Source organism: Mixophyes fleayi, chromosome 6 (genome assembly GCF_038048845.1).
Source record: "Mixophyes fleayi isolate aMixFle1 chromosome 6, aMixFle1.hap1, whole genome shotgun sequence".
NCBI classification, from domain to species: Eukaryota; Metazoa; Chordata; class Amphibia; order Anura; family Limnodynastidae; genus Mixophyes; species Mixophyes fleayi.
The window spans coordinates 189,731,281-189,747,845 of NC_134407.1; the positions used below are offsets into that span (position 1 = coordinate 189,731,281).

General features: G+C 38.5%; 2 protein-coding genes across 2 annotated transcripts in view; both read right to left on the reverse strand.

Moving 5' to 3' along the window:
* Window positions 1–16,565, reverse strand: part of LOC142094976 (uncharacterized) — a 218,906-nt gene that overhangs the window by 126,661 nt on the left and 75,680 nt on the right. The gene's annotated exons all lie outside the window — the stretch shown is intronic.
* BPIFB1 (BPI fold containing family B member 1) overlaps window positions 1–16,565 on the reverse strand; it is a 79,545-nt gene that overhangs the window by 46,885 nt on the left and 16,095 nt on the right. The window contains exon 4 of the mRNA XM_075177662.1: window positions 14,048–14,176. Within this exon, the coding sequence (XP_075033763.1) occupies window positions 14,048–14,176 (129 nt within the window). The remainder of the gene's footprint in view (window positions 1–14,047; window positions 14,177–16,565) is intronic.

A 16,565-nucleotide genomic window follows, 5' to 3' on the forward strand; every position in this document is an offset into this window, starting at 1 on the left:
CCCCATTTTTTCTGAAACCTCAGGCCGCCTTTTTCTATATCTGGGAGAGTGGCTCTCCAGTCTAAGTATATAATATCCAGAATCTCCATCTTGAGCATTCCCAGAGTCGGGGAAATCGGAGATACCCAATGTATCTTAGGATCAGCTTTTTCGCTACTGTTACAATTACCGTCAGGGCTGCCAAGGAATCAGGGGATGGCACAAGATCTTTCCAAATAGTGAAATCAGCTAACAAAAGAGGTTCAGCAGTCAGCGTGACCTGTGACTGAAAAACGGGATTAATATAGTTTACCAGCTTATACCAAAATCTCCTGACCTTCCTGCAGCTCCAAAAGTTATGCAGCCAGTCTGCCTTTTGAGACTTGCATTTCGGGCAGAAACCAGATTCCCCCTCAACCATAAAGCGGCGCCTTGTTTGTGGGATATATGCTCTATGAACTACTTTTAAATGTACTTCTTGGAGGCTAGAAGTAGACAGTGATTTCCAAATACGTTCAAAGTGACAAGTTAAAGTGACCGGATCACTTATGCTGGGAATATCCCTTTGCCATGCGTCCACCGTTCGTCTCCAGGGGGTTGTGAGCTGCGTATATATTAGGTCTGCATAAACTAGGGGTGTGCACCGGGCACTTTTAGTGTTTTGGGTTTTGGGTTTTGCTTAGCTTGAGGTTTTGGGTTCCGATTGGTTTTGCCAAAACACCTGACGAAAGGTTTTGGTTCTGATTTTGGGTTTTGGGTTCTGATTTATTTTTTAAAAAGCATAAAAAGCTCTAAAATCCTGTTTTTTAGTTGTTTTCCACTCCTGCGCTATTATTAACCTCAATAACATTCAATAACAATCATTTCCACTAATTTCCAGTCTATTCTGAACACCTCACAATATTGTTTTTAGTCCAAAATGTTGCACCGAGGTAGCTTTCTGGACTGCGTAGTGGAGTGGGCCCGGTACCCAATTTGGTACCGGGGCCACAATACCTCCGCCTTCAAATGGTCTCAATTCCACTGCACAGCTGCCTGCTCCTACATCCTCTGCAGCATATAGAGGGTGTAGTTCGAGCGCGTCAATACCTCTTGTTTTTGACGATGACAGGTCATTTTCATTAATTTCGGATTTGGCAGCAACAGTCAACGTTTTTTAATATCTGATACGCATCTATCTGGACTGCGTAGTGGAGTGGCCCCGGTACCCAATTTGGTACCGGGGCCACAATACCTCCCTCAACTGTTCTAAATTCCACTGCACATATGGCTGCTCCTACATCCTCTGCAGCATATTCAGGGTGTAGTTCGAGCGCGTGAATACCTCTTGTTTTTGATGTTGACAGGTCATTTTCATTAATTTTGGATTTGGCCCCAACACTGAATGTAGTTTAATATCTGATACGCATCTATCTGGACTGCGTAGTGGAGTGGCCCCGGTACCCAATTTGGTACCAGGGCCACAATATATCACCCTCAACTGGTCTGAATTCCACTGCACAGATAAAAACAAAAAACATAGTATTAGAAATGGCACTTCCTCTTTTTTGGAACTATAAAAACAAAGAACATAGTAATAGAAATGGTAGTTCCTCTTTTTTGGAACTACAGAAACAAAGAACATAGTAATAGAAATGGCAGTTACTCTTTTTTGGAACTACAGAAACAAAGAACGTAGTAATAGAAATGGCAGTTCCTCTTTTTTGGAACTATAAAAACAAAGAACATAGTAATAGAAATGGCAGTTCCTCTTTTTTGGAACTACACAAACAATGACCGTAGTAATAGAACTGGCAGTTCCTATTTTTTGGAACTACACAAACAATGACCGTAGTAATAGAACTGGCAGTTCCTATTTTTTGGAACTAAACAAACAATGACCGTAGTAATAGAACGAATATACACAACGAAGGATAGGTGCAAATGAGGAAGGGAAAAGACACACAGGGATTGAGTGGTTAATATAAACAGTCCCAAAGTCAGTGTAAATACCAATCTTCTAATTCCACCTATATCGATATTCCAGATAGTGGACTTTCAGCAATGCAACCCTTTTTATTTCATACAGTCCTTGAATCATATGCCAACTTGCTTCAAAAAGCACCAACACGATATACTGTTAATCCTCTTAAAGACTCGCTCCTCTCTTCATCACAATGCCCATAGGGAGAGAGCAGAGAGAGAACTCATGGTGTTGTACGTTTAACTATTTATTAGATTTGAACATAGGGTTAGAAAGCACTCACATTTTGTAAGCTAGAACCGCTCTTATAAAGGTATCTTTCAGTTCACACATTCCTCTATCCAACGGCAGTCTCCAGCTCCTAAATCCCAGCCACGATCAAATTAGCCGGGCTTCAGATAGCCCAAAGAAACTCCGCAGCGTCAGAGGGGGCGTGGTCTGTGACGTGTCTTATTCTAATTGGGCCCAACGCGTTTCATCACAAAGTGACTTCATCAGGGGGTGTGGACAGTGTACATAGTCCGTTCTTTTATAGTCAATCCCAACCAATAGGATTCCTTTAATGTCGATGTCCTGAAATCTAGCTTGCAATATATATACGGTCTTCCTGACATGTTAAACGAAATGCAAACTAAAAAGGTTCCAATTATCATAACAGTTAATGCCCAGTTACAAACATCCTGTGCACAATAGTATGTCTTAATAATAAGTCTATTTCCTTACTTATGCTAATCTTATACATTCTCAATAATTTAAAATTCCTAAAAATTCCAAATGCTGTTAATAATCATTTATAATCGAAATATCAATATATTTAAAGTGCATTATGTATATTCTCCTATATAGAATTTCCTTTAAAATCTCTTAACCAAATGGGAGAGTCATTTTTGGTTGGTAACAAGCGATGTTAAGACCCTATACACGTGCATCGATCATAATCAGGGAACACAAAGTGTAAGATTCATGTTGGAGAAGGAAGGAAGACTAAAATCTGACCAAATTGATTTCCTAATAGAAAGTATTCAATTCATGCTTACTCACAACCACTTTTGGTTCGAAGATAGACATTATCTTCAGATACGAGGGACCACCATGGGAACCAAGTTCGCACCCAGTTATGCCAATATATTCATGAGTAGGTGGGAGGAGGAATATATTTGGGCAAATCCATCTCTGGTTGCGAACTTGGTCCTGTGGCGGAGATTCATTGATGATATCATATTCATTTGGAAAGGGAGTGAAGAGTCCCTCCAGGAATTCATTTTAGACATGAATATGAATGACAGGAACCTGTCATTCACTACTACGTGCAGTCGAGAAAGTGTTACATTTCTTGATCTAGACCTTTACATTCAAGAAGGTAAAATTGAGACTAAAACCCACTTTAAAGCAGTAGACTGCAATAGCTTTATTGAATTGACAAGCAACCATTACCCCAAGTGGCTGCAAAATATACCCTCTGGACAATTTACTCAAATTAGGAGAAATTGCTCCAATTTAGAAACCTTCAAACTACAAAGTGAAACCCTAAAAATGAGATTTGTAGAGAAGGGATACAAACCGAAGGAATTAGATCAGGCTATAGAGAGAACTTATGAGAGAGACAGAGAAGAATTACTTGCATATAAAGATAGACAACAAGGGGATACCACAAACCAAAAAAACTTCTCATTTATAACGCAGTATTCGGATTCAGCCTCACAGGTTAGAAAGATTTTTAGAAAACATTGGCATTTACTTTTGAAAGATGCCACCCTGGGGAAGATATTACCCAATCAACCACAAATTATATTTCGAAAAGCACCTAATTTACAACAAAAAATGGTACAAAGTCACCTACCCCGAAATCCATCTGGAGCAATAAAAAATTGGCTCACAGATGAAACCACTAAACCTCAATTTGTATACTGCAATAGCTGTATACCATGTAGAACATCTGGAATCAGAAGCACTAAGGGAGTACAAGAATTTAAATCCAACACTACTGGCAAGTGCTTTCAGATAAAAGAAAAATTGACATGTAACTCTGTGGGAGTTATTTACTTGATCACCTGCCCCTGTGGCATGCAATATATAGGGTGGACAATAAGGAAATTGAAAATTAGAGTGGCAGAACATATTCGCAATATAAAATTTGGGGGTAGAGACACATAGCTTGTCAAAACATTTTAAGGATACACACAATAGTGACCCATCAGGAATTAAATTTATTGCAATCAAAAAACTTAGGAAGGACTGGAGAGGAGGAGATTATATAAAAAAACTAAACTGTGAAGAAACTAAATGGATATATGAGATGAGAACATTGACGCCATTAGGATTAAACATTGATTTCGAATTGGCTTCTTTTTTATAATAATCTTTGTGGAGGTAGGAGGTTTCAAGTATGTAGAAAATCTTGCTTTTATTTTATTTATTTTTTAAGAACCCAAATAATAATGCCTATAATTCTAATTACTAACTAAGAGAAGATTATGAGATATAGGATATTTTCTGTCTATAAGAGATTTTAAAGGAAATTCTATATAGGAGAATATACATAATGCACTTTAAATATATTGATATTTCGATTATAAATGATTATTAACAGCATTTGGAATTTTTAGGAATTTTAAATTATTGAGAATGTATAAGATTAGCATAAGTAAGGAACTAGACTTATTATTAAGACATACTATTGTGCACAGGATGTTTGTAACTGGGCATTAACTGTTATGATAATTGGAACCTTTTTAGTTTGCATTTCGTTTAACATGTCAGGAAGATCGTATATATATTGCAAGCTAGATTTCAGGACATCGACATTAAAGGAATCCTATTGGTTGGGATTGACTATAAAAGAACGGACTATGTACACTGTCCACACCCCCTGATGAAGTCACTTTGTGATGAAATGTGTTGGGCCCAATTGGAATAAGACATGTCACAAACCACGCCCCTTCTGACGCTGCGGAGTTTCCTTGGGCTATCTGAAGCCCGGCTAGTTTGATCGTGGCTGGGATTTAGGAGCTGGAGACTGCCGTTGGATAGAGGAATGTGTGGACTAAAAGATACCTTTATAAGAGCGGTTCTAGCTTACAAAATGTGAGTGCTTTTTAACCCTATGTTCAAATCGAATAAATAGTTAAACGTACAACACCATGAGTTCTCTCTCTGCTCTCTCCCTATGTGCATTGTGATGAAGAGAGGAGCGAGTCTTTAAGAGGATTAACAGTATATCGTGTTGGTGCTTTTTGAAGCAAGTTGGCATATGATTCAAGGACTGTATGAAATAAAAAGGGTTGCATTGCTGAAAGTCCACTATCTGGAATATCGATATAGGTGGAATTAGAAGATTGGTATTTACACTGACTTTGGGACTGTTTATATTAACCACTCAATCCCTGTGTGTCTTTTCCCTTCCCCATTTGCGCCTATCCTTCGTTGTGTATATTTTTTCTGATACTTTTGGAGGTTGCAGGCAAATCTCCCTAGAAGGAAGTGGCTGCATCCCTATCCTTTCCCCCATCCCCCTTGTATGCGCTTGCCAAACGTTCCAATTGATGTAGTAATAGAACTGGCAGAAATCATGAACGTAGTAATAGAAATGGCAGTTCCACTTTCTGGGAACTACAGAAACAATTAATGTAGTAATAGAACTGGCAGTTCCTATTTTTTGGAACTACACAAACAATGACCGTAGTAATAGAACTGGCAGTTCCTATTTTTTGGAACTACAGAAATAATGAACGTAGTAATAGAAATGGCAGTTCCTCTTTTTGGGAACTACAGAAACAAGGAACGTAGTAATAGAACTGGCAGTTCCTATTTTTTGGAACTACAGAAAGAATGAACATAGTAATAGAACTGGCAGTTCCTATTTTTTGGAACTACACAAACAATGACCGTAGTAATAGAACTGGCAGTTCCTATTTTTTGGAACTAAACAAACACTGACCGTAGTAATAGAACTGGCAGTTCCTATTTTTTGGAACTACACAAACAATGACTGTAGTAATAGAACTGGCAGTTCCTATTTTTTGGAACTACACAAACAATGACCGTAGTATTAGAACTGGCAGTTCCTATTTTTTGGAACTACAGAAATAATGAACGTAGTAATAGAAATGGCAGTTCCTCTTTTTTGGAACTACAGAAATAATGAACAGTATATAAATAAATAAATAGTAAATAGCAGTACCTATTATTTTTTGGTACAGCAGCAACAGTGAACGTAGTTTGACTTTTAAATGGCAGTACCTATTTTTTTTTTGGTACAGCAGCAACAGTGAACGTAGTTTGACTTTTAAATAGCAGTACCTATTATTTTTTGGTACAGCAGCAACAGTGAACGTAGTTTGACTTTTAAATAGCAGTACCCATTATTTTTTGGTACAGCAGCAACAGTGAACGTAGTTTGACTTTGAAATAGCAGTATCTAGTATTTTTTAACTAATTTTTTTATCTTTTTTTTTCAATTATTTTTTTATAAAAAATTTTATAATTTTTTTAATTATTTCTGTATAAGTTTTTTTAATATTTTTTTAATTTTTTTTTATAACTTTTGAATAATTTATAAAAGACAATGCCCTTGGCAGAACAGAGCACAGGACACAGGTAGTACCACTGGACTCAGCAGGACAGAGCACAGGACACAGCACCACAGGATTCAGCAGGACAGAGCACAGGACAAAAGCACCACTGCACTCAGCAGGACAGAGCACTGGAAAAAATAGCCACTGGACTGATCAGCAGGACAGAGCACAGGACCAAGTAACCACTGGATATTAAGCAGGACAGAGTGACAGGACATAGGACACAGGACGGAGCACCACTAAACCTATAACCTCCCTCTTCAATGATCTGAGCCCGACTGAAGATGCCGGGCGCGAGCGGGGAATTTATGCAATCCGAGTCTCGGAGATCCGACGCGAGACTCGGACGTCAGAGCCTCAGTTTCATTTTTTTTTTGGTGCCGGAAATACCCGAACAGTGCTCGGATCCCGTCGGATCCGCATTGTTCGGGTGGGCTCGGATTACAGAAATCCGAGCCCACTCATCCTTAGCATAAACGTATCTAATCTTGAACTTAACATTTTTTAGGAAGGTAAGTAGACTCTCCAATCCATCTGAGCTCCCTGTAGGTTTTGTCTGAGCTATTATTGAATTTGTATAATGCCTGAGCTGCAGATACATAAAAAATTGAGAGTTTGGAACTCTTAACTTTTCCCTTAATTGACTGAACGAATATATATTACCACCTGGATCAAATATGTCTTATCGCCATTATCCCACCATCACGCCAAGTCAGAAAGTTAATGTTTTCCAAGCTAGGTTAGAAGGCTTTGTTGCCCCAGGTCGGGAGGAATTTTGTAGTCCTAAAATCTCTATTATACTTTTTATTGATATGGATCTATGCCTTATATGTATCTTTAAATATGATACTCTTAGCAAGTTGTGGTGGTATCTCAGATTTGGGCAGATGTAATAATGCAGCCGGGGCATGTGGGTAAAAAATAGTGTTTTCCAGGTTTTTATCAGTGTAACAGCTAAGCTGAAAAAGCCAATCAACTATATATCGAAATAAGGCTGCACGGGTAAATGAATTTATATCTGGTAGGTTAATTCCTCCCTGTATTTTTCCTAGAATCAGCTTACTTCTTGCTATACGCGGTTTCTTTGAGTGCCAGATGAACTTGGAAAATAACTTTGTACATGTATGCGTGTCTGACTTATTTAAACCTATTGGAAGCATTTGTATAGGGTATGATAATTTTGGGAAGACCACACTTTTAATAACTGCGTTACGTCCCAAAAGGAAAAGTGGGAGATCGTGCCACTTTGTTAGAAGCGCTATAATTTTTTGATAACCGGCGGGTAGTTGACCTCATATAATTTATGAAGCCTAGTGGGAATATAAATTCCTAAGTATTTAATTTTGATGTGATTCAGCTTGAACCGAGAGGCTAGAACCGAGTTATTTATTATTGATTGTACACCTGATATTGGAAGTATTTCAGACTTATCAAAGTTTATCTTATATCCTGCGAAGGAACTAAATTCCTGGATTACGCTCAAAATGTCTGGGACTGATTTTTCTGGATTGGACACCATTAGAAGCATATCGTCTGCAAAAAGAGCTAATTTAGCTTCCTGGTTGCCTAATTTTATACCCGTGTACTCCTTATTCTTTCTCAAAGCAATTGCAAGGGGTTCCAAAGCCAAAGCAAATAGTAATGGGGATAATGGGCATCCCTGTCTGGTTCCTCTTTCCACCTTAAATGAGGCAGAGAGAAAGACATTAGCTAGTATTTGTGTGGAAGGGTTACAATATAAAGACTTTAAAGTGTTAATATATTGGGCAGAGAATTTAAATTTGTGAAGGGTTTGGAACAGGTGGTCCCATGTCACAAGGTCAAATGCCTTTTCGGCATCCAGAGAGAGAAGTAAGGCTGGGTCCTCTCTCTCCGAACCTTCCAAGGCATGAAGACTCAGTAAAATCTTCCTGACATTAGTTACTGAGTGTCGTCCCCGTATAAAACCTCTTTGGTCATTGTGAATTAGACTTGGTAGTAGGATTTTGAGCCGTTCTGCTTGTATTTTCATAAATAATTTTTAATCTACGTCTAATAATGATATGGGTCTATATGATCCTGGTGACTTTGGATCACGTCCCGGCTTGGGGAGCACTTTGACGATGGCGCTATTAAAGTACATTGGAATTTTGTGCTCTGAGAGCATTAAGTTGAAACAATCTGTTAATAAAATCACAATCCTATCTTGTAGAATTTTATAGAATTCCCCGCTCAACCCATCTGGGCCTGGAGATTTAAAAGATTTTAGCTGCTTAATTGCACTTAAAACTTCTTCAGAAGAAAATAGGCTGAACCAGGGCTTTTGATTGTGCCTCAGTCATTTAAAGGTAAAGAGATTTTTCCCCAAAACTCTTCTTGCGCCCTGGTATCAGTAGAATCTTGTGAATAAAGTTTAGAATAAAAGGAACTCAGGATTTGTATAATTTCTGATCCTTGGTATTTAATGGTTCCATCTTGTGACTGCAAAGATGAAATATTGCTATTGGGCCTGGTTCCGTTTAGTAAATTTGAGAGGATTTTACCCGAATTGTTGCCAAATTTATAAAAGTTGAATTTACTTGCCATTTCTTGGCGCGTGCATTGTTGCTGTATTACTTGATCAAAGTGCACTTGTTTTTGTTTATATTTATTTTTATTTTCTAATGTGGGTTTTCCTTTATATGTTTCGAAAGCTTCTGTCAAATCACGTTGAGTGTCATAATGTTTTTTTTCTGGTCCTTGTTATACTTTGCTACATATGAGATAATTTCCCCCCTCAGGACTACTTTTGCAGTTTGCCAGAATAGCATTGGATCATCAGTATGCTGCTGGTTGTTATGTATATATTCGTCCCATGCTAGTTTTACCATGTCTTGAAATGTTGTAGAATTAGAAAGTTTGGCTGGGAATCGCCACTGCTTGTGCTTTCCTAATGAGATCCCTCGATCTATTTGTATCCAGATCATGGCATGATCAGAAAGACCTACTGGTTCAATGCCAGTTGCTAATATTTTATTAGCCAATGAGTGTGAGACCAAAAAATAATCTACACGGGAAAGGGTGTTATGGGCTGCCGATAAACATGTAAATTCTGAGTCAGTTGGATGTCTGACTCTCCAAATATCTACCAAACCTAATTGATCTGAGATATATTTTATACCAACTTGACTAACTGATCTCTTTTGTTTCGACGGAGCTGACCTATACAGGTATCTGGAGGCCACCATATTAAAGTCTCCACCATCTATGAGGAGCGAGTCTGAGTAGTTATAAAGCTTGTTAATCAATTTTAGGAAGAATGGTTTGGTTTGTTCATTTGGGGCATAAACATTACAAATTACATATTTAGTGTCTTCAATGGTGGCATTTAATACAACATATCTCCCGTCTTTGTCAACTATTTTATGATGAATATCTATCTTAAGATTTTTCTTAATTAAAATTGCCACCCCTCTCGATTTTCTGTTGTATGAGGCATATATCAAAATCTTATAACCCAACATTGTCAGCTTATCATGCTCTGCATCATTCAAATGTGTCTCTTGGAGTAAAGCTACATCTGCTTTAGACTTATTTAAATAGGTTAACAGTTTTTTCCGTTTAATAGGCGAGTTGATACCTCCCACGTTCCATGAACAAAATTTCAACGTTGCCATTTAAATTTCCTTTTCTTGTGTTTCAGATGCTAGGGAGAGGATTCTCCCAACCAATAAAATACATGTTACCCAGTTATCTGTGTGCATGTCCCCCTTTTTTTTTTTTTTTTCCCTTCTTCTTTCTTATAAAGAGAAACAACTATTTTTGATGAGGAATAGGGACAGATAAAAAGATCACAATAATATTTAGACAAGAACTGGTTCACAATAAACCTTGTGATTTCTGAGATCCCTTGAGTGAAAAGGGCTAATAAGCCCAGATGGTGCTTTGCCGGTATGGGGGGGAGGGAAGTTGGAAACAAAAAAGGAGTAACAAAACAAAAAAAACCCAGCATTCAACATTAACATCTAAACAGATTAACTATATAAAGGAGGGAGGGGGCCCACTCCGTCTATGGGAATAACTACCCATACAACTATAATAATAACTTGTAATAAGATCAAGTCTATGTCAGGGTATCAACACAACATAAGTTGGCAGGCAACATAACATAGAGTAGAGAGCTGTGTATGATCTTGGTTCGATAAGCACTAACACAGTGGAAGTAAGGCTATATCGTTAATTACAATACTTATGTAAAAACCTAGTTTCAGAGAGCACAAACATTTCAGCTACACAGCATTATCCTTGCCTATTATGCAGCATCACTAGTTAAGACATATTTCAGCTGGAATTTAGCTATTGGTTTCTTATTGAGCTAAACTTAACAGAGAAAAGATAAGAAGAACCAACAGGGCAACAAAGCTCTTATACGGTATTGCATGAAAAATAAAAAAGATCAGAAAGACATATTTACGCATTCTGAAGGCCAGCAGCTGGATTGTCTCTGTAATAGTAGTGTTCAGCTGATGGATAACAGCAATGGTTGTGAACCTTAATCAAGCTTATTAAACTGATGGATCAGCTTCCGCATCCAATTCTCTCTGAAAAGCCTGTGCATCTTCTGCAGTTGTAAAGTCTTTGTACTCTTGGCCGTCAAAGATCCTCAGGCGTGCCGGATATAGAAGAGCAAATTTTTTACCCTTCTTTACCAGTGAAGAACACACTGTGGAGAATTCCTTCCGTGCTCTAGTGACTTCCGCCGAGTAATCCTGAAAAAGCAATAGGCTATTACCTTCCCAAGTCATTGGTCTTACTGTCTTTGAAGCCGACCAAAGAGCATTCTTATGTACATTATTGAGACATTTAAAGATAACCGTGCGGGGTCGGTCCTTCTCTTGGCGGTCCCAATCTATGCACACGTTCAATTTCTATGTTGGTGAATTCTTCACTTATTCCTAGGATCCGGGGTAGTTCTTTTGAAACAAATGTCAGTAGAGTCGGGCCTTTAACTGCTTCAGGCAAGCCTACAAGCCGTAGGTTATTTCTTCTAGATCTATTCTCCAGATCATCCAGCTTGTTCAGCATTTGTTTTTGCGTTTTATATAGAGAAGCCGTGAGAGTCTTCTGTTCTTTAATTTCATGCATGTTTTCCCCAATTCCCATCTCGTTTATCTGAACCTGTTTTGCGGTCTGTGATGCTTGGTCTTTAAGTACCTGCTGTTGCATTAATGGTTCCATAGTCTCTCTGATGGCACGTACAACGGATTCATAAGAAAGAGCATGAGTATCCGTCGCTCTCTGGTTAGATTGTAGTGGCGATGGAGGACTGGCCGTTGCGTTAGAGGAGTTATCATTAGCATCTTTTTCAGTCACCTTACTACTCTGACCAGTATTCCTCGCTCCTCCTCTTTTTCGTTCAGAATCAGTACGTTGCTGTTTGCCACTTGTGGCTGAGTTGACATATCTATCCATTATTAGTGGTTAAGATCGTAGGACAATGTTTTAAGCTGGAGATCTTGACGTGACCTCAATCAATATCTGACAGAGTGGGTATTGGTCCCCCCAATTTACATAGTAACTTTACATCTCAGGAATTAGCTTCGTATCAGTCGGGGAATTGATGTGTAATTCCTATAGAATTTTTGTAGAAGGGTTGGGGAGTCAAGACAAGCTATTTGTCTGTGTTATTAACTATTAGAGATTTTCTGTTCAATGGATACACGCCTGAACACAGGACTGTGCTGCAATAATTTCTTCTGCCGCTAGGTGGAGCCCAACTCCTATTAATCTATTTGCAATTGAGTGGAATGTGGGCTGAGTAACAAGGTTTTCATTGTACAAGCAAATAGCAGAAAATATGCATTAAATCTCAAATATTTCACTTTTGCTCCCTTTCTTGCTTTGTTGTTTTTTTTTTTCTCCACACAGGTGAACCCCGCACTTTGCTATTTTTCTCCCTTTCCCTTTTTTTCTTCTCCCCTCTCTCCTTTTCTTCTATAGAGCGCCCTTTCTCTGCAAGTGACTTTTGCGTCAAACACTTTTCTGGGTATTTATCCCAGCTTGCAGGGTGCAGGAGTCCCGTTGAAGGTAAGCGCTTTTTAGTAATGCTGGTTCCTGCAGTATATGCAGAGTCGCGGCAGCGCTGAGAGCGGGTAGATGCGGTTTTATTAGCGCTAGCAGCGCTTCTATGATTACACACCTGAGAGACTTGTCTGGGAGGTTTTGCCGACTTGGTTTCTTGCGGGCCCTTCAACGGCGCCCTAGCGTGCTCCGGGGGGAAAGAGCTGACCGCGGACCACAAGGAAGCTGAGACTTCCAAATTCAGGTCTCTGAGTGATGTGGATTCGTTGGTGGGTGCTGGTGATCGCTGAGCGGAGACGGAGCTTCTAACAGACACGTCCGTCCATGTTGGCTCGTTAGCCACACCCCCCCCCAACAACTTTCCTTTTAATAAAGCTTTTACTATATTTTATTTTCAGTAGATGGCTTTTTGTCTTCTTTCATCCCATCTGAACCTAACCTTATTAATCAGTATGGGTATACAACAAAGCCTGCATCATAGAGAACATTATTCCATAGCCTTCACCAAAGAGATCTAATAAGATAGAAACAGTTGTCTATGACAACATGTTTTCAATATCTGAAATGATCTGGCTTTTGAACTGGTGTTTTTGAATGAATGGCTAGACAAAGGGTATATAAGTATTGGGTTGCATTTATCTACCCCAAATTCCTAGTGAGTGTTAAATCACCATATTTTTTAGCTTTTGTGAGGGGATGCTATGTTTATAGTAAGCACATGATTGTAAAAACCTTATGTTTAAGAAGGCTTGTATATTATTTATAGTGGAAATAACTGCTCCTTTTACCCCACCCCACCATAATACTAATAGTATTAATAATCGCTTTATACAGTGTAAGCTAGACTCAGGAAAAGAAAATGGACCATATTTATGACAGGCAATCCGAGACATGAATTGGGGCATATGCAGTAAGTGGTTTGGAAAGATTAGTGCCTCATGAGTTTGTGACTTGCTATTAGTTTGCTCATTCTGATAAGGGAGAAGTTGACCATTCAGAACTGTTGCATGCTGATTCACAGCCAGCTCAGAGACTAGTCTGTCATAGGCAGTCCTGAGCAAGAGGAGGATTAATCTATCTCTGAATAACATCATCCCCCTTAATATACCTGTCTTCAATATAGTTTCAGTCCCATGTTCCCTCTCCTCAGCCCATTTCCCATCTTCCCATCTATCATTACCACTGAAATGTGTGACATACTCTGTTTCAGTTTGAACCCTCTGAAAGCCCTTACTCAACCTGATGTCTGGCTTGATGAGCATGCAGTAAGTCCAGTACAAAGGCAAGCAGTGTAAGGAAAGGAGCCAGTGGAAATGTTTGTGCAGTGCTAGAAATGGCAGGAGAACAGATTTTCTATTTCTGGTCTATAGGGGGGATTTCAGACACCATATTGTAGGTTCTCCCTAGGGAAGACCTTATATATACTTTGTCAGAGAAGGGTCAGTTTTCCAAGTGGGCACAATTTAACATACTCAATACTGGCATTTCTTACACAAAAAGATAATGTACACTCCATCCTCCATGTATTTTAATGAAGGCCCCAGAGATGGAAAGCTTCAGGCCAACATTGGGCAAAAGTGTGACTTGTGAGTCAGGCAACTGGAAGTCGGTTATAACCATGCTGTAAAAGAACAAGATAAAGTATTAAAAAGCAGTTTTGAAATATGATTTCTGCATAACTTTATTCTGAACGCCAGTTAAATAAAAAAATGTCTTTTTTAAGCTTATTTCTCTAGAGATTTTAGTGTGCAACTAATTGCATAGTGCCACTTAGCTTGTTTCTTTGTTGTTTTTAACAAAACAAGGGAACAATAGACTAATAATTGCATGTGAACAAATACAATTTTACAACGCCATAAATAACAACAAGAAGAGGAAACAATTAAACTTCCATTACCGAATGTTGGTAACACAATCAAGGGAACTTATCTAGTTTTTATATGTTGATTGCAAGTATAAGTATCTTTTTTTCTGTATCTATTTTGCTATTTGCAAATGTAATTACTTGGGATCAGGATCATAACTAGTCATTTGCGGAGTTCATGGCAAAATTTTGCAAGGTCTCCCCATGTACTGTTCAAGGATGGAAAAAAATACATATACCCATAGAGCTTTGATAGCGGAGACGTGTCCCCCAGCTGCTATCCTTCTAGCAGCCACACCCCCAACTGTTATGGTAGTTATGCCTTCTGGTTGGATATGCAAATGCTTTGCTTATATATAACAGAGAGGCGATACTGCAAATTGGCTGACAGATTCAGGGGTCAATTAATAAAAAGCTGAAATGCCGGAGAAAATGTGTGTTTTTGCTTGTGATAGAGCTTTTATTTGTTTCAACCAATACAACAAGGATTACCACCGCCTATGACATTGTTAGCCCCGTCTGCGGTAATATCCCTCCGACAGTAAGATGTGCTGGCTTTTGCCAGCAATGACTTTCCCATACCAGTGCATAGAGAACCCTATTTAACCACTGCAATACCTGTTCTGTTATCTTCATCTCCGAAAAATCTTTACAAAAATGCTTTATTCTTTGGATACATTTTTTAAAATTTTTGAGGTGCCTATTTCTCACCCTATAATCCCCCCAAAAACTGCAGTTTTCAGGGGATTACCACATTGAAATAGTAACAAGGCTATTATTTATTAATAGACATCTCTGATATCTCCTGCGGTCCCAGCTTCTTCAATCGCTAATCCTGCAATTCTGTCCTATTTATCAACCTCTGAAATTCTTAAGATGGCGCTATAACCTACCTTACTATAAAATGGGACAGGTTCCTATTGGTGCTGCTGTTCTGGCTGAACGACGTTAGAAAATAGACACATTAAATCATTTCTTATCAATATGATAAGGAATGATATCTAATGTGACAGAAATATAATTGGTCATAACTAGACCCCTAAATATTTTAAATATTTTTGTTTTTTAAAAAATAATTTGTATCTTTTTTTAACTGCCGGCTAACGGATACGCATATCTACAGATATTGCCCTGAAAGAGGATCACATATGTCCCATCTGTCCTGATTTTAGTGGGACAGACCTGATTCATGCACCTAAAAAGGGGTGGTGCTTACATAAAAGAGGGAATGATCTTCACCCAAAAGTGTGCGTTCCTGAGTGAAGTGGGCTGGGGTTTGGATAGATATGGGGCAGGGCTTATTTTGTCCTGATTTTGCGTCTCTAAATGTTGTGGGGCATGGTGTCACCCCAGCAATATTTTTTTTAAAATAAATTGCTGCATAAGGGACTTTTTATCGCCGCAATAAGTAGTGATAAAAAATCTGCCTCATCACCAGAGGTAATTGATCATCATCATCATTTATTTATATAGCGCCACTAATTCCGCAGCGCTCTACAGAGAACTCATTCACATCAGTCCCTTCCCCATTGGAGTTTAAATTCTAAATTCCCTAACATACAGACAGAAAGACAGACAAACAGACAGAGACTAGGGTCAATTTTGATACAAGCCAATTAACCTATTGATAAATAGGTTTAAAAGCCTGGAAAGAAAGTTGGATTGCTGAACATTCATAACAAAAGGGGAATTTGTCTTGCAGTTTATTCAGGTAGATTGCAACTGTCTTTAAGGCTTATAACTGCTTCATGACAACAAACATTACTGCTAAAATATGCACAGGCATTGCAATGAAATACACAGATGTTTAAGCCCATGTTTTGTTGTTGTTTGCATTAATTCAATTATATAGATTTCTATTCCCTGACTTTTCATAAATATGTAGAACTGATATATTTAAAATACAACATTCCTCTTTGGTTGAAAATAAGCTATGAATGCCTATCGTACTATGTCCAATGTCTGCTTATTGTGTTATACACCTCAAATTCCTCATATCCATTTGTGTAAACTAACATTGCAATGTTAACCATAATTGCCTACTCTTCTAGAATGTCTGGGAGACTCCCGAATTTCTGGGAGTTCTCCCGGACTCCCGGGAGAGTAAGGCCACCTCCCAGTTCCTAATTGCCACAATAGTAAAGTG